The sequence below is a fragment of the Lonchura striata genome, chromosome 4, assembly GCF_046129695.1.
Source record: "Lonchura striata isolate bLonStr1 chromosome 4, bLonStr1.mat, whole genome shotgun sequence".
Taxonomy (NCBI): domain Eukaryota; kingdom Metazoa; phylum Chordata; class Aves; order Passeriformes; family Estrildidae; genus Lonchura; species Lonchura striata.
This window is the reverse complement of record NC_134606.1, coordinates 41,731,052-41,755,010: the sequence shown is the minus strand read 5'-3', so window position 1 is coordinate 41,755,010 and position 23,959 is coordinate 41,731,052. Positions and strand designations below refer to the sequence as shown.

At 37.1% G+C, this 23,959-nt stretch overlaps 1 protein-coding gene across 1 annotated transcript; it reads right to left on the bottom strand.

Moving 5' to 3' along the window:
* Positions 1 to 1,676: 1,676 nt before the first annotated feature.
* Positions 1,677 to 22,707, bottom strand: ASIC5 (acid sensing ion channel subunit family member 5). Its single transcript, XM_021544758.2, has 10 exons — positions 22,670 to 22,707; positions 14,950 to 15,256; positions 12,870 to 13,101; positions 11,631 to 11,750; positions 10,541 to 10,690; positions 9,833 to 9,980; positions 8,277 to 8,333; positions 6,061 to 6,229; positions 2,657 to 2,748; positions 1,677 to 2,021 (listed from the first exon to the last, which is right to left on the bottom strand). Exons 1-10 carry the CDS (start codon positions 22,677 to 22,679, stop codon positions 1,822 to 1,824), a joined length of 1,485 nt encoding a protein of 494 aa, XP_021400433.1. The 5' UTR covers positions 22,680 to 22,707; the 3' UTR covers positions 1,677 to 1,821.
* Between the last annotated feature and the right edge of the window lie 1,252 nt (positions 22,708 to 23,959).

The following is a 23,959-nucleotide window of genomic DNA, read 5'->3' as shown; positions in this document are numbered from 1 at the left end:
CTGGGGAATAATTTGCTTTATATAATCTTATCACAAACCATTGCTGAAAAAAATACATCCAAGTCTGTCACTTGACCTTGGGCAAAACAAGTCTTTGTTCTTTCTTCAGAACTCCTTTTGCCACATATGTTAAAAAAATCTGAAACCAAGCTGTGATTTCAGCTGTCCTTGTCCAAAGTCAGTGGAGTAAGCAAAAGTCATTTTAGTCTTGTTAAACAAAGCAAAGATTTCAGTACGTTCCCTTTCTGGGGACTGGTGCTTTTTTTAGCTGATTTTTTTAGCATGTTCTGTGCTTCATTTCACGTGAACCTTTGGACAGAAACAATACCAGTTTTGTTTTCTTTAGTCCTTACAATACTGATGTTATTTTATTTTGCCCTTATTAATAGAAGCAAACAAAACAAATCATTGTGATTGATAGCTACAAAACACTTTGATCTCCGAAATACAAGGTGTGCTTGATTACTATGTTTAAACTTTACCCTGCTTTTCTTTTTATCCAGAAGTCAGATAATACCTGGTTCCTACTTCCAAACCTATAATTTCTTTTGGCTTAAGAATTCCACAGTTAGAAACTGTTTGAGGCTGGGAGAAGTCTTTGGAGAAATATTGCAGTATGTTTGCTCTGTTCTTTCCATTCTTCCTCTGGGTTGGCTAATGCACACCTTGGACAGTGGGGTTAAAACAACCTTTTTATAGGGGTGCTGAGCCAAATGTGCCTGTGCTTGGTAACAGTGAGGGGGAAAAATCCCAGCAGAAGTCAAGTGACCAATAAATAAGAATTGAGAAAAAAAACTTTGAGATCTGCTTAAGGTTAGAGGACAAAAATCAAGGCATCTCTTTCTAGGTAGCAAAAACTTTTCCACTATTTCCTGAATTGCAAATCCTAGGGCTCATGTTGAAGGGAAGCTGTTGCCAATGATGGCCAAGCAGTAGCATTTTCATTTATATCTGACCATAACGACTTGGCTCTTCAGTAAATACACTTATTACTTTATTTAATCACTGCAGTCTTCTTAAAAAAAAAACATAAGACTAAACCACTACTGCTCTATAGGCCCAAACAGATGCAGGAAATGACAGAAGCTCTTCTAAACACTTTCAAATAATTAAATGTTCAGGAACCCTGAATCGGTACCAAAGTCATAAAATTATTACAGACTCATATTTAGTAAGATTTAGATGAAGCCTTTAGCCTTTATTATCATTTTCATGACATTAAACACTGAACTCAACCCATGTTTGCCCACTTGCCATCCACTTGGATACCCTGTGGTTCTCTGTAGTAGCTGGCAGATTGATGATAGATAGTACTGTAAATTTTATTGCTATTAGGCATATTCCTAATTGTTCTAGGTGAAGTTACCATATTCTTCACTGGAAGATGTTACAATGATAACCTACTATAAAAGTTGTTAAAAAGGAACCAGCATTTTAAGAATAGCAATGCTCCATATTTATGGTAATCAAGAAATTTCTGTGAGATAATTTGGCATGTGTATTATTTCTCATCACTCAAAACACAAGATAAAAACTCAGTTATGAATGCTAAATTGTATAATATATCAGCATTATTTGCTATGCTATTCTAAAATATTTTTTAAAAATAAAATTTAAAGATTGAATTTTTCTTTATATGAATTTTTTCTTTATATAAAGAGTGCATTTGTGAAATGCACTCTTTAAAGTTATTTAGCACAGTTAAATAATTTTAGGGAAATAGTAGGGAGAATAAGGAGAGCAGAGAAGGAAGCAGTGTAAAATTCTACAGTCCTTTGTATCTTAAAAAGAAATCAATTAGTTCCGGACTTCTACAAGCCATTAACATTCTTGTATTCCCCTCTTTTTTCCCTTATGTGTTGGTTGGTTCTGGGATGGATTGTTCCATTGAGGCATTTCAGGAGCTTTCAAAAGAAGAAAGATGCACATCCAACAGAAGTTAGTAAAAATATACTCTAACAGTTCTATGATTGTAATCATACTGGCACCACAAAACAATCCAAGTTGGCCACCTACATCGGCTGTAATAGAAGGAAATAAACACATGTCATACAAATCATCTGGTTTAGTCTAGCAAGCAAACAAAACCCTGCCAGGCTCAAGTGTTACATAAATTCAATATACATAATCCATCACTTTAGGAAAACAGAATTAATATCCTTAAGAAAGTTTACTGAAGAAGACTAATGTGGTTTTGAAAATTCTAAACAAAGCAAGTACCACACAAGACATCCTACTGTGAAACAGATACCTAAAATATTTACTGCTTCTATGCCTTTTTAGCTGTTCCCTTGCTTCTCATCCCCATGCCCTCCCTCTCCTCTCCAAATCCCTAAAATGTCACTGTTCTTACCGTCCTGTCTGTGACAGAACCATAAACTAGTGCCAAACTTAATTCTTGCTCTCAGCTGCTGTCCATACCACAGCTTCTTTAATGGAATGACAGGAGACAATACCAAAAATTACCACAAGACAGACATGATTATTACTATTATAGTATAAAAATTATGACTTGTTCAGAACTCCACATAGTTTTTTATTGAGGAGGTGAGAGAATTTAAAAAATGGCTATTTTTTGTTGTCTGGTGTTTTTTTAATTATTTTAATTATTGTTTTTAGATTGATTATTAATAATAAATACTAAGCATTCACTTACCAAGCAACTCAGAGATAGTCAAGGCCTTCTGCTGCTGTGTTATTTTGTAGCTCAGATCATGATATTTAATCTCAATACGCACAAGGTTTTGCCTAATGACAAATACATAGAGTTTACTTGAAACAGTCAGGAGTTCTGCTCAATTTTGCCATCATCTGTCAGCATGGTCTGAGTTCAGGGAGAGGCATGGTGTCTTTAATGAAAAGCTAGATGAATTTTATCAAAATTAGCTACATTAGAGAGGAGAAAACCCTAAACTGTAATAACAAAACAGCAGTTTATCAGGAGTAGATCTTCCTGTTGTGTTGGAAAGGTAGCTCTCGATCTGTACTGTGGGGCAGAATCATATTTTTTAAAGGTCACTGAGAGAAACTTGAATGGAAATGTCAAGCAAAGTGTAGCCTACGACTCTTGATTATGTGCAACTGCATAGTTAATTGGGTTAATTTCAATTGGCATGTTTGTGCAGAGCATGCTTGTCCTAAATTTGGATGTTCAGTTCTACCCTCTGCTAGTAGCCTCACTTATCTAATTATATTCTTGCCTGCTGCAAAAGTAGAAGAGTAGGTAAATCTCAGTTGGAGCAAGACCTGTGAAGCAAGACTGACTGAAGAGCTCTTCTTTATAGTATCTTGTCTGTAGAAACACTCTGCCCAAGTCTTAAACTGAATATAAAAATAATTGGTTTGGAAGAAAACAATGTCAATGGCTCAATGTCCAAATACAGTATTTTGACCAGTGCTGTTTAACATCTTTTTAGTGACATGAACAGTGGCACTGAGGGCTCCTTCAGCAAGTTTGTCGATGACACCAAGCTGTATGGTGTGACTGACATGCTGGAGGGAAGGGATGCCATCCAGAGAGATGGACAGGCTTGGGAGGTGAGCCTGTGCAAACCTCACATAGCTCAGCAAGGCCAGGTGCTACATACTGAACCTGGATCAGGGCAAGCACAGGCACAAGTACAGGCTGAACAGAGAATAGAAATGAGAGCAGCCCTAAGTGGAGGTACTTGGGGTGTTCATTGAGGAGAAGCTGAACAAGAACCAGCAATGTGCACTTGCAGCCCTCAGAGTCAGCCTGGACTGCAGCAAAGGAAAAGTGACCAGAACACTGAGGGCAGGTCCACAAGAGTGGAGTGACTTGAGGGGCAGAACAGAACCCCTGGGGTGTTTTGTCCAGCTCTGGGGCTCCCATCGTAAAAAGGATGTAGAGAGCCCAGAGAAGGCCATGAAGATGATCAGAGGCTGGAGCACCTCACCTCTTAGGACAGGCTGAGAGGCTTGTGGCTGTTCAGCCTGGGAAAGAGAAGCCTCTGGAGAGATATTGTAGCAGCCTTCCAACCTTTCCAGTACTTGAAGGGGGTTTACAAAAAAACACAGAAAGGGACTTTTTACAAGGACATGTAGGGATAGGACAAGGGGGAGTGGCTTTAAACTGAAACAGGGTAGGTGTGGATTAGATACTGAGAAGACAGTCTTTACTGTGAAGGTGGAGATTTCCCAGAGAATTTATGGATGCCCCATCCTTAGCAGTCTTCAAGGCCAGGTTGGATGGGGCTTTGAGCAACCTGATGTAGAGGGTGGTATCCCTGCCCACAGGGATTGCAGATGATCCAGATCGTTATGGTGCCTTCCAACCCAAACCCTACCATGATTCTTCAGAAGTGTTAACAGCTGCAGGTTTTTGGTTTGACAGTGACAATGAGCTCATTAACAATATTCATGAAAATAAAGTATTTTCTATACAAAATCATCACTTCTATCTCTTCGGGTGATAATTCTAAAACTCAGCACTAAGGTATAAAAATAATAATATTCTCCTAGATTCTGTTAGTAAGGCTCCTGCCCTTGTAATGGATTTACTAGCAGAACTATGCAATAAATATTTAACTTTTTCCTTCTTGCATCTTCAGAAATAATTACATCTCTGTGTTTTATAGTTTGAAATGTGTACTCATTAATATGTTGGCAGGATTGCTATTGGTTAAGGCCTGGTAACTGGGGAATTTCCTGTATTTTCCCTTGCTTAATTGAATAATTACTGAGTTGTGCATGATGTTTACAGACAATAAAATAATCAATGAAGATAAAATGTCCTCAAGGGATTAATATTGTTTGTATATAAAAAGTTTAATTTTCATAATGTTCATTTGGAACATACTTTTTAATAGGGCCTGTAGATACAGGCCAAGAGGTAATGGTTGTAAACTAAGAGGGGGTAGATTCAGATTAGGTGTAAGGAAGGCAGTTTTACAAGGGTGGTGAAACACTGGAACAGGTTGCCCTGAGAGTTGGTGAATGACCCATGCCTGGAAACATTCAAGGCTCTGAGCAACCCCATGTAGATGAAGATGTCCCTGCTTATTGCAGGGGAGTTGGACTATTTGACCATTAAAGGTCCTGTCCAACCCAACCATTTAATGATTTTTATAGTTCCTGTGCATGTATAAACATATGCCAGCATTTGCAGACTGATGGCTTCAAAAGTGAGAAAACCAAAGTCACTGAGACGAGGAAACTCATAGATATTTAATGAACCAAATATTCTACAGTTGTTGACAAACATGCTTTGATGTTGTGTATACTGTGAGTTCATGTAGCAACTGCCTTGATACTTATTTGTACTGCTGACATCTCTGACTATGAGAAAGAGGCAGTTCAGCATATGAAACTGTGTTAAATTTTCTTCCTCCTTTTCCTGGGTAGTGCTTTCAGTCACACACAGCCATCTTGTTTCACTCTTCTGCTACCTTGTGAGAATTGATGCAGAAGATTTTCTAAATAGCTTCTATAATATAAATTGTGTTAGGGAATTCTACTAACAGTAGAAAATATTATTAAATGCTTGGCATTGCTGCTACAATAAAACCCAGGTCTTCAGTACTTGCAAAACTTCCTTTGGGAATAGGCTAAAAGGAGAAAAACTTTATACAGCATCTATTTGTGGTTTTTCAGTGTCTTAATTTGTGGAAGTGTGAAGATTTGTCTTCTCTACTGGATCGATTATGAATAGCTTTGACAACCCTACATTTTTTTATTCCTAGTCGAAACAGTGATTAAAAAACTTTGACATAAGAGATTAGTGAGAGAGAAGGTAATTGAGAATAGTAATTTATAATTGCATTATCTATTCTTTGTTATCCAGTCTTAGGTATATCTAAGTACATTATATATATATATATATAATATATCTATCTGTATAATACATATATATGTCAATATAGATATGAATTTTTATAAATCTTAACCAGTTTTGTCCAAGAGATTGTTTTCTCACAGATAACATTATTAATACCCACATAAGAATAGCTTTTTAAGGTCATATTTTCATCATACGCTCTGCTAGCATGGTTAAAATGAATCAATAATTTCTTTCTTACACAAGTTGTTAAGCAAGATTACCTGATGTATTCTGAGCTTTTCTTCAGTTTTGTAGAAAAATATTTCATGGCTTTTTCTCCTCCAAAATTTGAATAGGTGACAGTGGTAGGATAATCTGTTTCTTCACATGGGGCAGGGCAAGTGGAATTGTGTGTTCCTACGGTACATAATCCTTTTATCTCTATATTATCTGCAATTTCAAAAGAAATAATTTTATATATTATTTCTAAAAAAACCACACAGTTTAAAAAACACTAAAAAAACTTTAACTAAATTACTTTTAATTTTCTTCAATAAATTTGGGGATTAATTATCCCAGGAAAAGTGGATACTTACCAGTTTTGGAGGATCAAATAAATATTTGCAATTGTCATTTAGGAAACTGGTGCACAAAAACAAAGGAAATAGTTTTGATATAGTTTTCTCACTTTTTCCAAAGAAATACAGCACCTCTAAGCGCCTCTTTCTGCCTTCATTGGGGCTTTATGTGCTTACTATTTCTCACCCACAGGTAAACAAAAAGACAACAGAAGACTTTCCACATTCTGTGCTATTTTTCTAATTAAATTCTTAGGTATGTATCCTTGATCCTGTTGCCTTAGTGCCTGTGCAGCTCATTTCAGTGCACAGAAACAACTTCCAGAGCAATTCCAGCTGTAGTCTGCTATCATCTGATAACTACACAAACCTTGGTAAGCTAAGTTCACTTTACCTTAACCCCTGCCTGCCATTTAATAACGGGGCCCAAGACAGCTAAGAAGGCTTAAGGAAAGCTTTGTCTCTTCAAATACTGAAGATAAGTCATAAAATTCTGCCATGAAAGTGGAGAGCCATTCATCTGAACAGGGAATTACAGAAAATAATCCTTATAGAAATCTGGAAAGGCTAGAGAAAAACAATGTGGATGAAAAATTGTAAGGCATGTTTCCTAAATCATAAGCCATCACTGTGAGATGAGTACTGTGATCCCCTGCTTGTGATGCTCTATTTGTCCCGTTTATGGGGTGGCAGAGGTTGTGTCTATTTGCTCTGCTTGTGGGCTTCTCACTTTTGCAAAGCACAGAGGAGACATCTGAGCCTGTTAGCAGATGATTTGAAATACTCTCCAGGGATGCTGGGGTTGTGGATTTTATTCTGGAGAGGCAGCTGTTAGAGCTCCTAAAATAATGTTCTCAGTGGGTCCTGCAGATACTGGGTGAGTGTGCTGTTACTTGAGATTCTGTTATCAGATGTCTTCCCGCTCCAACACTGTCAAAGGAGAGTCAGTGCCTAAAATGAAATCCCGGGGACCATATATCTACAAACCTTCTGGGATCCAGCTCTGAATCCTGTCCATCCTTCAGAGGAATTTGGGGTCATTTTGGTTTATTGCTCTGTGGTTTCTTTGACATTCAGTTATTGAATATCTATTAAGTAAAATAATACACATCTTCCCTCATGACAGGCTTTTAAAGTTCACATAATAATGTGGACTTAGTGGAATCCATTTTTAAATCGCTACAGGGAAAAAAAGTAATTGTTCACAGTAGTAGATGTGGCCTGAATGTTGCACACACCTTATCAAAACAATCCCCCCCACCATATTCTGAGTCTACTAATCACTTAGAGAGAGCCATATTACACAATATAAACCAAACCAATTAAAAAGAAAGCTTTCTGAAGTTCATGAATAGTTACTTCTCAGATTACCATTTTAAATATTTTCCAGTCTGTTGCAGTGACTTACAAATTTCATACCCAGTGTGCACGGATTATTTTTCTATGTAAAAGGATTGCATTTCAAGTGCTTTCAAAATTTATAATTTACTTTTAAAATTCTAAAACCTTAAAGCCAGTGATTTATGTTTTACCTGTTAACAAACCTGTTACTACTGTACTATTCACTCTTCTTGCACAAAGAATACAACATTAGATCTAGAAGGATTCCATGAAGATGTGAAAATGCTAGCCAGAGGCTTGGTAATTGAAAATAGATTAGTTGGATGTTCTTCCATTTTAAATGCTAAAATGACTTCTTCTATTAGTATATATATATATATATATATATATACACACTTTTATTTTTGAGTATTTTTGTGTGGTTTGTTTGTTTTTAATGGGAAAATATTTCATGCTCTTTCTGGTCTCTGTTTTATTAAATGAACTGGGATAGACTCCATTTCAAATTATTTTCATTATTGATATTGTCTACTATTTTGAATTGGCTTGAAAATCATGAATATGAAGTTGTTACTTACAGACTGCTGGATAAACACATTTGTAAAACTTCAGCAAGTCACATTCTGTTCCATTTCCTAAAAATAAATAACAAGATTTAGGAGCCTCAATTAACCATCTAACCCTTAGCTCTATTTGTACTGAACTGAAATGTAGTGTCATCAAATCTTGCTCAGCACTTCATGTTAATGATTACACAGCTGAGAAATCAATTCAGGTGGGCACAGTGCAGTTGCCAACACCAGCAGGGGTACAGGCTGCAGACACAACAGGCCAAGCCAGGAGGCTGATGTTGGAGCAAACACCTTAATTATGTGTACCAGCCTGAACTGCCTGTGAGCTTGTGGCTCACTCTTTGTGTTAGCGTGCTAAAGACAGGAATTTCTGCTTTTCCTAGTGGAAATGAAAAAAAAAAAAAAAAACAGAACCAAAGTAAGGTAGATTTGATATGAGATTACATCCCATGTGTTTCTGCAGAAATCTTGAACTTCATGCAGGAGCTTTTTGTAGACCCAGGGGTTAAGATAATATGCTGAGCTAGAGCAAAATTTTCAGATGGCCTCACAACATTTTTAATTTTTTTTCCATCACATGGAAAAGTTGTGTAGCTATTTATCACATGGTTCCAGAAGGCATTGCTCTCCTTTAACTGATTGTCCTTGTATAAAGTTGTATAAAGCTGTCACCCCAGGCATGGGAGACCCAGACTTAATTGCCTTGGCAACGCCTTTTCCATGACAGTTTGCAGAAGTCTGCCAGCCTCCTTTCCCAGGGGTTATCAAACAAATAGGCTAGAGATTGCACATTAATGGGTCTAATTTATTAGGAGCATTCTGCCTTGCTTGAGCATATTTAAAAAATACAATGAGTCAAAAAGTACAGGCTTTCTTGTGACTTTTCTTGTGATGTAGTGTCTTTCTTGCCCACCAGTTGTGAAAAAAAGAGGTGCAAGAGCAAGAGATCTGGGTTCCAGCTCTTGCTTTGGGTGACAGTATTGTCATTAATGCTGAAAAGGTGTGAGAGCTCAGTGTTACTGCTTTACATTTCTAGAGTGATTAAGAAGCCTGAATACTTCAGGGGAGTATTACAGCATGCACCTGCTGCTTCACATTTGAGGCTGATTAGAAGGCTCCATACAACTTTTTGGCTTTTGTAGAGCCTTTGCTGCTACCAGGCTCTTTCTGTGGCCCCTGTGGGAGTCCTGAGATTCTGTCTCCAAGCAAGGTCTTCTGCTGTGGTTGCTGAGCACCTGCCTGCAAAGTAAACTGTCTGGATTATGTGTGAAAATGTATGCCTTCTTATGGATTTAGTTCCAGCTCCTTAGGAAGTCAGGTTAAAGACTACAGACCTGTCTCACATTCCTGAGGCATACTTCTCACACTCCTAAGAACAGACAATGACACAGATGCTAGGTCTAGGCTTGACCAAATATCTTGCTTGTTTCCTTGGAATTTTAATTAATATCAACTGGAGATTTCCCTGAAATATATTCTCTATCTCCTTGATTATTCAGTAACATGTGAGGTCTTCTAGGAAGATGATCAGTGTGTGGTATGATGATAGTCCTGAGAAATACCTGGAAGAATGAATGGCAAACAGCCACACCAGTCCTGTATGTACCGGGCTTTGCATTCCAGCAAACATCCGTTTGTACTATAAATCTTGTGGTACTGAAGCTTTATATCAGGCTTGCACTCTCCCCATGGATATTCTTGAATAATTGACTGTAGGGTAATAATAACAAAAGATATAATTTTTTGTGTCTGTTTTAAACATTGGTATTGCTTTTTCACATTTTGAAGTGCTGAAGGAAGCCTTTGAAGACACAAGCTGTAACATTGTGATTTAATTAGAGTTCATGCTCTTGGGATTAAAAATTCATCTCCCCTCTCTCACAGCAAAAGTAGGGCCTGATTAGACAGTTTAGTGTAAAATGGTACTCCACTCTGCTTGAATTCTAGTAAGAATGTGAGACCCCCTTAATGGTAGCAGAATGTGTTGATAGGGAAATTCTGTGGCATCTTTTTATCATTATTTGTCAATGAGGTTTTAAAACTGCAGGAAAGAAACACTGACTTTGATAGATACAAATTAGGAAAATCAACTACATCCTCCCCCAAACAGCAGTAATTTCATTTGTGTCTGGAGGAAATGTTATTTTTTTGGAGTCACTAAGGCATAATAAATATTTTACATTCCAAAATGTCTGATTCATTGTTAATGCTTCAGAAAAGAATTAGAGACAGTAAAAAATGCTACTTCCAGTCCATGTCCAAGTCCTTACCTTCAGCTGGCGGATTGCGACCTGTGCGTGCATCCCCACTGGTGTCAGTAATCCTAAACCATCAAAACGTGGAAGCTCTTGGGGTGAATGGATAGCAAAAGTTATTCCAGCATCAGTATAACCGAGAGTAGGTTCATCAGTGAATTTGTCCTGATACAAAAAGAATTGTTTAAAGTAGTTTTTGGCTTTGCTTGCCATCTGAACTTTTAGCTATATTTATAGTGGTACTATGCTATTTAGTAATATTTTTTGGCAGTTTACAGGAGAGTATAGAAGCAAACTGATTTGAATTTCTTTTGTTCATTACCTCTGTGGGTTTCCTTCCAGTTGCTATTAAACTTTTAACCTTTTTATTCCTTTTGTCATCCCCCAATTTTAAATAAAAGAAGTCATAGATGAGCATTTACTCATAACTTGGAGATTTGTTCTTTTTCCTTGCAACTACCCATCATATTTCACTAAACTTTTCATTATTCTCTTCAGAGCCTTTCACTCCTGACTCATAATTCCTAGAGACAAAAGCCAATGTCTAAGTAATTTATCAATCTGTTAGTTTTTTTCCCTGTTCTCACAAGGTGATATTCCCTCTTTTCTGCTTTTTGTTGGTCAAAGACAATTCTAATGTCAGAAACAATTTACAGTGCAAAGGTCTTGGCTGGCACTGAGCTGCTGTAGCTGCTGTAACTAAAATTTGGTGCTACTTAGAAACTGGCACCAGGTGACCTTCCCTAATGGGTCTTTTATTACAATAAATGGCTTGTATAAAATGAAATAGCTCTTCTGATGACATGTTTCAGTTGTGGGTGAACAGTGTATGTATATGCTTACTCATAACCTTCTTCCCCTTAGCTGGGACAAAATCACTAATAATTCTGTCTTTTTAAATCTCTATTTGGGTATTTCCTTTAAAATACCTTCTCACTTGGAAAACTTTTAAAATTCAAACTTGATTTTGAATTTTGTGCATGAAATTCTGGAGGCCTGTGTAAACCCAATCAAATGAAAATCCCAAACCAAACAAAAAAACCACCCTCCACTAATTTATAAATTATTAATGATTCATTGCTTATAATCCTTAGGATAGCTGTACCTGCTGAACATCAAAAAGCAAATGTAAGCCTCTTCCAGACAAACTCACTCTTCTTGCTGAAAGATCATTGTGATTAAAAGTAAAGCAGTTTCCATATTCAGTGAAAACATGTTCAAAATCCTTCAATAAAGGAAAATAGGGAAGAGTAAAATGAAAGAAAGAACACTTGCCATTTCCTTAGTTAATTACAATGCGAGAAAGGGACTACTGGGGTTGCTGTTGAATTATTTTATTTTTTTACTCCGAAGTGCTCAATATCACAATCAGAAAACTGTTTTTTCATGAAATATTCAAAAGTATTTCAGCCCTTTCCATAGAAAATGAAGTTTAAAGGAGAAATTTCACATTGTTTATTAATACTTATGAGCTGCTCAGAATAATTTTTATGAGGTCCTGTGCTATTTCTATACCTGTTACATTGTATAGAAATTGTATATTCAAAAATAACTTTTAATTTTTTTCCATTAGCTGCTTAGTGAAGACTGTTTCAAAACTGTCATGCTACATATGAAAGTAAAATATTTGTATTTTTTCCCAAAACCACCTCGTAGTTTAATATGACTGCATCTCATTACTTTAATTTCAGTTCTTAGTACTAGTGTCTTCCAGTTAAGAGAAGTCTCTAATGCCTAATTTTAGAAGCTACAGCACATCTAAAGGTTAGATTAAACTGAAAGGATATAGACCTGACTTCTTTGTTCCTATTTTCTGTCTAAATTGGGAATTCCTTTACAGAAGAATTGACATAAAAATGGGATGATCATATTTTTGGGCTGCTGTCCCAAATTCCCAAAGATGGGCTATTTTCTTTTCAATATTTAAAATTCCTGTTACCCTGGCTGTCTATATTCTTGACCTCAAGAACAAAACTACAGAATCATGTCATACAAAAAACTTTGTTCAAACTGTCCTTCATGATAGGCCATTGATGGAAAAGGTTGTTAGATACAGCCTGGAGGTATGACAGCTTTCAAAGGCTGCTGTCTGTGCAGAAGTGGCATTAGGCAGAGAGCAATTTAAATTGAAATCCCATCTTACAGCTCAGAGTGTCCAGCAGGCTGCCTCTGTAGTCACTGGGAGAATTGAGACCCTCAGGGTAATTTAGAGCAGGACTTTTGTTCTCTATTTTCTGACTGCAAAGGAACATAGGGGAGCAGGTGGCAAAGCTAGATGTCTTGAGTATAAGAATATATCCCCTTCCTCTCTGTGCTATTGTTTTAATAAAATAAACATATTTACCTGTGGGTAACATGGCTTTCCAAAAAAATCACATTCTAGCAATGTGCTGCTGTTCAGATAAAACCCATTTTTCCTTGTAAAGTCCTTGATGCTGAAGTTCTTGTTCCCAAGAAGGAAATCATTTAACTCCTGAGAATATTTATCTTCCATAGCAAATTTTTGGAAAATTGCAGATACAGTGTTCCAAATCAAAAAAATTACTTTCAGGTTGCTCACTGCATGAGCTTGAAACCTGTCAGTGAGAAGGAGAAAGAATTGCTTGGGACTCTGTAGTTATAGGACTGACCTCAAGGCTGCTTTTGACAAAACTTGACACAATTTGCTGTCTGCTCACAAACTGTAACTGATTCTTGCCCAACAGGTTGTAGTTTGATCTCTACAACATGAATAAACAATAGTCCCTATCTCTAGGATTGTATCTTCTATATCTGGAAACAGCAAATAGACACATTCCCATAGCTATTCTGGTCAGTCATATAGGAAACATTTCTGTTGTGTGTGGTTGTTTATTAAATATTAAAAACCAAATCCCCTGAGCAGATGAACCATTCACATAAACCAACAACCAGATTAGCAGAACTGATGACAAACTGAACAATTGTGTTTCTATGTGGGAAACTAGCTGAGAAGAGCTCTGTCCCTTTCAGAAAAAAAGCTGTCTTCCTTAATTTGAAAAACTGAATTCTAAGCACATTTGCAGTAGTCTCATGTACTTGCTTTACTAAGGTACTGCACCCCACTGTAGACAGTGTACCTTCCCATGAGCTGGTGGCACAGTGGTTTAAATCAAAGGTGATCTTTACTCTTTGAATCCACTTGAAAAGTCTCAAAAACATGATGAGACTTTGGTGGTGCTTTCCTTATGTACAGCATTGAAGTTCTTTATTGAAGTAAAGTAAGGTTTTACAGAAGTTATAAAGATATCTTAAAAAATATCTTAGTGTAACATATTTGTGTAATAGATCTTAATGCCCCTGTATAAGATTAGTAGGAACAGCACTTCACAACTGAATTTGAGTCAAAAAAAATAAAGACAAAGGGAGTGCTTTGCCTCTTTGTCCTGCTAAAGAAAAAAACCCAGTTAATAAAAACAGGAGGGGAAAATAAGCACAGCGTGACTGGCAGATGGATATGGAGCAAACTGTTACTTGGATGGAAAAACGCTGTGCTCAGTAGCTGACTCCTTACAGCGTGCTGCTGCTATAGTTACAAGAAGTGAGGCATGTTTATAACAGCCAGCCCACTGCAGCCAGAGGGACTTCTGTCTGCAGTGCACATCATGTGGTGTGACCCAGGGTAGCTTTATGCAGGTCATGAGAAGGTGGCATAGGGAAGCAGAATGGCTCCAGGTCTTTGAGACTTGGACTTCTGGCTGATTCTGCTAGCAGAAGGTAGGAAATGAGAAAGTTTACTAATTTTTGAGGAAAAAAATGTAGATACATTTTCTGTGCTTCTAAAACTGTTTCTAAATTATGTTTTTGCTCTAAAACTCAGGCCACAATTTCACTAAATTACTTTTGAAGTGGCTGCACTGAATGCTGGCCACTGTTTTCAAATGTAGAAATCTGTAGTGAAGTTCTTGCTTAGACACATGATTTCCAGACAACCCAAATGCTTTTCTCCTGCAAAAAACTCCAGACATCAGCTGGGGTTGTAAAGGCTGAGCACCTTTGAAAAAAAGAGTATCTGTTTTACCTAAGATTTTTACCTTTGCAAGAGGTTTCTATTTAAAATAATTCTTAATCTTGTTTTTTATTTTGAACTTGAATGTGGCTGATGGCTGTCCCTTAGTTACACTGGAAGGCAACACTCATACATAGAAGACTACCACCAGCATTTTTCTATTCCAGTTTCTGTTGTGAAACTTAAAACTCATATCATCTGAAGGAAGGGGAAGATTAAAAGCAACCTCCCTTTCTTGATTCTTGTATTTTTGTCTTCTTTTAAGTACCATGTGGTAGTGTGGAAGACATATCCCTCATAGCCATATTTTCCTTGGTTTATGTGATTGTCCAAACAGGTTGTGGAAACTGACTGCTTTCAGTAAAGATGTAGAGCAAACAACAAACATAATTTTTACCGGTTCAAGTTGCAGAAGGTCACAGCAGGGAATTTGACTTTTTCCACGTACTGAACCACCACTGTAGTTGTGGTTGGCCAGCTGAAGTAGTAGATGAAGCGAGTGTAGATCTGCCAAACAACAATGGCAAGGCAGCCCGCGACTATCAGCAGCCACAGCACCCTGCGAGCCTTGCTCTGCGTGTGGACAATCTTATGCACACCATGAAGTGAAGTGGATGAGGCAAACTCCTCATGATATTTCCTTCTGTCTTGCAAATCTGGCAGCAGTTTCTTTATTAAACACAATCGTATCTTTTCCAGTGCTCCTGAATGTGGGACAAAGTTGAAATTCTTTAAAAATCAGCATTTAATTGTCACTTAAAAAAGGAATACACATAATTCTGATGCAAATTTTCCCTTTAATTGTGAATTCTCTCTTTAAGTAGTGAACTTGCTTCTGAGGATGGAAGAGTGGTGTGCTAAGAGATGGGCTCAGTATATTTCAAGTCCATGGATGTTTAAACACCTTAATTTAAAAGAGTAGTTCATTTCTGGGGAAGAGATAGGATTTTGACATACATCAGGGCTCTATAACCATACATTGCTATGAGCTTATGTGAAAAGTTAAACATCTCATTTTTACAGCAACAAATCCATGAAGGACTGGTCCTTCACACATGCTCTGACAAATTAGGTTTAAAATTAATGATATGGAATGATATGAAGGGGAATTTCACTCTTTCACAATGAAAATTTTCAAGATAAGAATTGGAAGTTGCAGGTTCAAAAGAATGCTAATGTAATTTTCTTAGGTTCACACTTGTCTGATTCCAAAACTTTGGAATGGGATGGATTTAGATTTCATTTGTGTCATGTTTTCTATAAACTGATATTAAAATAAACCCAACCAAACAATTTTTAAAGCTAAGTTTAAGGGCTATAACAATAATGTAAAAATATCTGGAACTGCAGTAATTTTCCTATGCTTAATACAGAATAATCTTTTGGACATGGATTTAAACATAATTTTCTCTTCCAAAATATCCAAATGAGGGAAATTTCATGGGCCTTTTTTGTACCTTTTAACCAATACCATAATTGGATCACTCTTTTTGCAAAGTGCTTCTTCTACGGATTGCTATCCACTATTTTGGCATTAAGTCCATAAGAACAGTCACTTGAAGAATGTTTTTGTGACAGTTATTAAGATCTGAAAATATATTATTTAGATCAGTGTTTAACAGCAATTAAATGCTTCCCTTCTTCTGTTTTTATCCAAAAATTAGGTTTAATAGTATGCATATGTGGTAGGAAGAGAATAGAGCCTTTTTAAGACTGAGTTACTTGAGGCTATTACAATTAGGCAAAGGAACAAAGGGATGTAAGAGTCATCTGCCAGAGCCACATCAACCACATCATGACCACATCAGTACTCTGGGGTGTTCCTTCGGTCCACAGCCTCTGGACTGCAATAATGAAATCCCAGATGGTGCTGGATTCCAAAATGTTTCTGAAGGGAAAGAATTTACTTTATGTTGTTCTTTTAAGGTCTGTGTAAGAACTTTGATTGATGTTATGTAATTTACTATGACCTCATTCTATCATCAGACAGTTTTCCTCTATAAAACTGTTAAAAAGTTTCTCTCCTAGCTCTAGTGACTATTGGAGCCCACTGCAAATCTGTTCAGCCATGTGTGGTTTTGTACATTGTGCTGGAATGGAGAAGATTTCTGGTTTTGCTGTAGGCTTCTCTCTCACTAGCACATAGGCAGTGGGACGAGTTCTTTGCATGTTCCCCAAAAAAGAGCAGAGGGAGAAGTACATCCCTAACATGTCTGCATCTGCTGCCTGTAGACTCCAATAAGAGATCACAGGCAAGTCAGAGCCTTTTCTCCAAGCATTTCTCCTGTATGCACTGTGCTAGGTATGAGAATGATAGCATGTCTCTACCTAAAAGTCCAGTGCCATCAAAAAACACTACTTATCTTAATCAGCAGAGGTATAACTTTGAATCTAAGCAAACACAAAGCTAAGCTATATTTCAGCTCTTGTGCATAGCTGGTACAGTAAATAGTAGTAAGTAAAAATTATATTTCATCTGGGAAAAACATTAAAAATTTGCTTTTAATGTGTAGGATTATCTAATACTAGCATGATGCTGCTTTCATTAGCACTACTTTGTGAATATCTTGAAGGATGCTTACTCTACTTCCAGATTTCTTTAGAAAATGCTATTTTGCAATTGCCTAGTTAAAACTGTATTAACTTTATTCTAAATACACAGAGGGCCAAAAGCTAAAGACTATTCAAATTTCTTAAGTAAGCATACAAGTTTTTTGTTTCTACAAGCTTTTTTGAGCTCTCCCTTCTTTGTTGTATCTTGAAAAGGTACATCATTGCTGCTTTTGGACAAGATGACAAATAACAAAACTCTTGGTAAAGTAGTCTGATATACCTAGTCACGTACCTTTGGTATCTGATTGAATGACTCTCCTGAGATGATCCATGAGGCTGTGCTTATTTCAGTAAGGAAGGGATGGATAAGAAGCTGCCTTACCACTATGATCACTGCTAGGTAATGGCTTTTATAGAACACTAAATGGGAGGTGATTCTCAATGACACATGGGACTGGGTAATTTACCCGCTGGGGTTGCTATGTTTTGCCTTTTATTAACACAATGCAATGGTTTGCAATGTGAAGGAGAAGATAATTCTGATTGCAGGATCAGATGTACACATTTATATATGTTTCAATTACTTATGCTAATAGTAGTACAAGTACACTTGTGCGTTGCATCACCTTGCAAATTTCTTTCATATATTTTCCTTCTGTTTTAGAAAGGTCTGTGATCTTTGCTAAAATACTGTGCTCTTCAGAAATGAATAGCTTATCTTGAAATAAATAAGGAGCCCCTTCCTGGTGTGGAGGGCAGTAAATGTCTCTCACTAAGTTTCTACCAGGAACAGGATGCAGTTCATTCACACTTTGAATAGCTGTCTTCATAACCAGCTTCAGATTCCATGTTCTTGTGGAAATTTCAGCAAAAATGAGCTGTTACTCCTAAGAACTGACCCTGTAAGCAAGGATGACTATACATGCAGAGTCAGTCATTCCATCAAGGCCTTATGCAAAACTACAGAGGCTGGTCTTTTTTTAATGTGCAAAATTATCTAGTTTGAAATTTATTTAAAGAAAATAGCTGAACATCTAATAAAAGTGAATAAAAATGCTAGAAGATTAAAACCTGGGATGTACTTGATTAATGCTTTAGGAAAAAATAAGAAAAAAGCCCCCTCACATTCTCTTTCTGATCTCTTTACTTCTTTCCCTTTGTTGGTAATTGGCCTATTGGTCACTTACAGAGTTCTTGGGTTGCCAGGGGTATCAGCTTGGATCCTTGGTAAATCACTGCCAGTTGTTTGCTACTTTCTGGCTGTGTTATCTTTCTGTTAACTCTACAAGAAACAAGGTAAAGCACTGAACTCCATTTAGTTATTCCTGACTGAGGAGATTCTGTACTCTGTGGCTTGGAATTCCCAGCTCCATTGGTCACTGTTGCCTCACTAGTGGAACCCTCTGCTAGGGCAAGATTTGCACAGTATTTGTGTTGATTCAAGCAAGTTTTAAGAAATTTGTAATGCGAGCCCAACTGATGCTCTGCTGAGCAGTTTCCTAGCCCTGTAGATCCATTGACTCCTATTAATGTAAACTGCTGTAATTCACAGAGCCCAGAAAACACCACTTGCCCAAGTTGCTCGAGTTCATAAAACAAATTATGTCAATTTTTATATTGGCATGTGTATAGAATTAAGAAGTACAAACTGTAAGTTACTTGGCTCTCTATACAGCAAGTGATTCAACTTTTTTTTTTTTTATTGTGATGCTGCCTTACAAAGAGTTGTTAGGCTTATGCAATACTTTAAATGAACAAGGCTTATGTTGTCCCCTTGTGTTTTACATAAGAAACTGATTTTGAAATAATTCTTTCTTTTATGGTTGTTTTATATTAATTCTTAAGCAAACACTAAGGGGCGAAGACCAACCATCTTATGTTTGTTCATCCTTCCCAAATGGCTTGGACAAACATGTTCCAGGTTGTAATTTGGTCACAGTCAGCTTGCTCTGTCCACTCATTCCTAGCATATGTATCTGGTTATTAAAACCACACATTCACTAATATTTAATGCAGTAAAGATTAAGAAAACCAACTGTTGACACAGGTGGTCAGCACAATTTGCATTCCCACATAATGCAGATTTTGTACTCAAATTATTATTTGAAGTCAATCTTAAGTTCTGTTCAGTTCTTATGGTGCTAAATTAACAAATAATGCTGCAGCCAGCATAACTACACAGCTATTTCCTGAGAAAAATAGATAACATGTTTCTGATAAAGTTAATTCTTTATAGCCTAGTTGCAGAAAAATGTCTTCTGAGAATTCTTATGGGTTGCTGAGATAAAATGCATGCATACACTAGTATGTATTTGGCATATATTTAGCTTTCATTGGACAGTATTGTATTTTCTAAAATATATTATATTAAAGTGTTTCTTTCCAATGCCTGTTACATTGCATGACCCTCTATAAGTGCCTTTTTGAGATTAATGCTTCTGATGTTTTGCTTAGCTCTCTCTTTTAATAGAAGCATCTCAAATAGTATCTACTTTTAAGATAGTAATACAGAAGTAATGCATTTGCTAATATGGCAGACTACAAATACTTTTACTCAATTAATACAAAAATCTTATCAGAAAAGGACACAACAGGAAAAAACCAATGGAGTGATCACTACCTGGATTGTTACAATGTATTGTCATCGCGAATAACTAATAGTATGTGCAAGCATCTGTCTTGCTCCTTCCTTTAAGCATGTACTCAAAGTGGATTCAACAATGAATGCAGAAGGGGCTGCAGCAGGAGGTGCTCAAGGAGACTTTGAGGACTCACTGAGTCTCTCTCTACATTGGAATACGAGGAATCAGCTATGGCTGGAGAAATCATGAGCTCTCATCATTTTTTTCTAATTGTTAAAGATACTAGAATTTCCTTATTTTTTGTTTTCTTATGTTGGTGTTATCCTGCCATAATTTAAAATGGTTACTGCTTTTCCCATCCTGTGGTATACTGGAAGTTGGTTATTGCCCTTCCTTTTGAAAGGAAACTATTTCTCACTTTTCCATCCACAATCTTCTCTTGGTTATACAGGTCAATTCTTTCCATCTTTCTTTAGGGGCCATATTTTCTACATCAAACATTTGTTGTTCTTGCCATTTTCTTCTGAACCCTTTCCACATTGTCTTCATCTGTCTTGAAGAGTGGTGCCCAAGACACAATATAGCCGATAAAGTCTTTCTGATGCTGGATAGAAATGAGATATTCCATGCCATGTAGAAAGTTGCTATTTAAAAATTCCAGTATAAGATTGTTGCTATTTAAAAAATTCCAGTATAAGATTTGTCCTAAAGAATTTCTTATTTGCAAGTTTGGTTATGGCTGAAATTCAAAAGTACTGCTCTTTGCATCACAGAAGCTGCACATCATTAATTTCAGTGCATTAAGGTAATTTTGAGTTCTAGCTCCTATCTGCCAGCATGCTATTAGACTTTCCAGGCTCTTCTCATTTGTCAGTTTAAGAAGTTCACAACCTATTCCATCACTCCAGCCATTAATGATAATGTTGAATAGGATGAGATGAACACATTTTGTCAACGTTTGTCCTAAACCAGCCCTTTGCACTTGCCAGACAGCTGCACCGTGGAGTAAACAGCAGCATGAGCTGAGCCACGTGGAGGCACGGGAGTAGCTTATGGTTCCAGGTTTGTGCTTCACTGGACCTGACAGGTAACCAGGATTGGGGTGTTCAGGAGGGGAAAAACAATCTAAAGAATTATATACTTTGTATACTAAAGAATTGCACCCTGCAATGTGTGGCTGCAAGGCATTAGTAGAGGATAGTTTGCCTTGGGACAACACTGTGGAATGTGTTCAAGATATGTTGCTTCTCCTAAGTTTACAGCTCTGGCTAGTATTGATCCATTTACATTGATGAAAGCAGGGTGTTTGGGCAATAGAAGTAAAAGAACATTTTCTCCATACTTGGGGAATAATTATCAGTCAAAAATTATCAACATGTGAAAGAAATACTGCTACATTCTGCTGAGCCACTAATGAGAGACAGTGGGGGGAAGATTGTGCTGGGTTGTGTGAAACATAAATGGAAGTCAAAAGTATGCTGGGAAGTGATGACACAGTTCTTTGTGTTTAAGAATTTGAACAAATGCAGTATTTAGACAGAAAAAAAATGATCTTTCCAGCACTATCTCTTCTCTTTGTTTGTAGTTTGCAAGACCTTGATCTCTGTTCCTCCCCCAGGTACAAATGTCTGATTGGATTATTAATATTGCATCAACTTTAAGCTTGTTTGTTTTAGCCTGGAGTCACCAAATTGTAGTTTTCTTAAAACCAACTGTTAATTTCAAGTGCTAGTTAGATAGTAAATCCAGTTTGGAAAATCACAAAACATGTAGAGGACACTTTTTGGATCCAAGTTTATCTTCCGTTCTTCACCTTCCTTTTGTGTGTCTTTATTCACTTATCTCTTGCTCTGTTGTTAAATTGGGTGAGGAAGTGATTTTTGTTCAGTGCTGGCAGAGTAGTCAGCACAATAAGGTTCTGGCTTAGGACACTGGGGGCTCTGCCTCTACAATTTGAGTTTCACTTTGTCAACCAAAACAGTATCTGCTGTACTGCATTTCACTATTATAGTTGAGTGTTTGTTATCAAAATTCTTTCATCACTATAATTTTATGAAATTAAAAGCAACATCTGCATGTAGAAAAGATATTTTCCTTCTGAGTACTTTGTCTCATGAAGGTTACAGCAGAACCTGCACAAATACAGAACAGGGTATCTGGGACAACAAAGGTATAGTGCACCTCTTTCTCATTAGCCATGAATTAGTATCAAAGAGAAATGAAAATTACTTGATTATTTGGTAGGAAGGTTGAAACTTGCACATGGAAATACTCCTTCACGCGATATGTACTTCAGTTATGGAACTTATTGCTGCAAGTTGTGGAGTCACAAAATCCACAAAAATGCAAGAACACAGATATCTTAGGAAGTATTGGGCTATCAAGATATATTGGAAAGTTACATGAATATTCTGGGGAAATTATTGCACTGAAAATTTGCTTTTTAGTTTTTTGGGGTTGTTTTTTGTTTTTTTTTAGGGTGTTTTTTTTGCTGATGGTGTTTTGTTTCGTATTTTAACATTTGTTTCTTTTGTTCTAATAGCTCTTCCCAATAAATCTTTTACTTTCTCTTTAAAACTTTTCAGCACGACATGACCTACTTGGATCTTTGACTCACTGCAGGCATTTTTACCTATGTAGAAGCCATGTGTGCTGCGTAGCTCCTAGTCTGCAATTGTTGGACAAGAGTTTTGGGAAGCTTCGAGCGTCATTTGTTTGCAGTCAGAAGCTCTCTGAGCTCTGTCTTCAAGTTAGCAAACACTAGACAAACAAATTGATTTGTAATGATTTTGTAATCAGGATGAGAGTTTGAGCAGTAGAATGGGTGACACTGTCCAAACCACTTGTGTGTGTACTTTTTCTTCTCCATAAGTGATTTCATGTAGGAAAACTTGAGATTTGACTTGGGTGAACAGGTCACTTCCAATTCATACTTTTTTTTTTTAGATTCATGACAGTATGTAGAAAGTCAGTTTTACTTACCTGTCCTCATCAGAGCATAATGTTTCAGACAGAGAGCTCCACAGTGAGACCATGCAAACTCTTGGCTCTGGCTGTATCCACAGATCAGCTGCAGGCCACCTCTGCCTTGCCTCCAGCCCTCGGCCAGGCTGGAGAGAGGCTCCCTTTTGCCCACATGAATCCCTTCTCTCAGCCCGAGTAAGGTCACTTTGCTCTGCAGCCCTACTGCAGCCAGTCCAGCCACCCTACATCCACCTGGGGAGGGGAGGTACATGGAAAGGGGGCCAGGGTGAATTAGGAGGGGTGGTGAACCATTCCCATGCTTGGTCACAAAGGCTGTGACAGTTCATTTGAAGGCCACAAAGAGCAGTTCTAGGAAGCTGTGGTTTTTTTTTTTTTGTTTTTTTTTTTTTTTTTTTGTTTTTTTTTTTTTTTTCTGGTACATGTTGTTTGTCTTGTATTCAGCCCAGTCACAAAACAGAACATTCTCACTGTCTGCTGAAGATTAGAGTCCTCTGTGATGAAAAGAAGGCTTTTTATCTGACTTTCATGTAAATTAACAAATATGTAAATAAAAGCTCAAGGGCACACACACTCTTGGTTTTCACAGCCTTAGTCATCTGCAGCATGAACAGCAAGTTATGTGTGTGGTTAGATCTGCTTCTTTGTGGTTTTAAGTGTTCAACATGAAAAAGGGAAATGAAGGTACATTTTGAGAAAAAAGCAACACAATAATTTAAAATTAAGGTTATGTTTTGCTTTTGGATATATTCACACTAAAGAGCTTTTTTCATCAAGACTTGTTTATGATTATGCTAGTAAGGAGAGATGACAAAGTGGCTATAAATCTCTGTCAGGATATGAAGGACACTAAAATAAAAATCAGGTTCCTACAGTGACCCCCAAAATTGAGAAGCATGGCAGAAGCACATTTATTTCTAAGGGTGTCTGCAGCCATGCCAGTGTTCAAGGCTCTGAGCTGATGCTAACCTGAGGGCTCTTGTAAGCTGTGCTATCATCTACACTGCCAACAGACAGTTTCAAAACAGGTCATACAAGCCACTTAAATTATTTTACTACCAAGTTCTTTACATACTTTGAAGCCTTACTGGGATCAGATGAAGGCAGCCAGGAAGAGGAATGACCTTGTCTATGCTGAAAACCATTGTCTGTGATTTTATTTCAGGGGTTTTCAAGTCCTCATCAAGATATCTTTATCCACTGATCTTGGAGAGTTTGAGATCTATTGTTGTTGCAATGGTTAGAGAGCTGAATTCAGCTACTGTGAGATTAAATTTTGTTAAATGAATG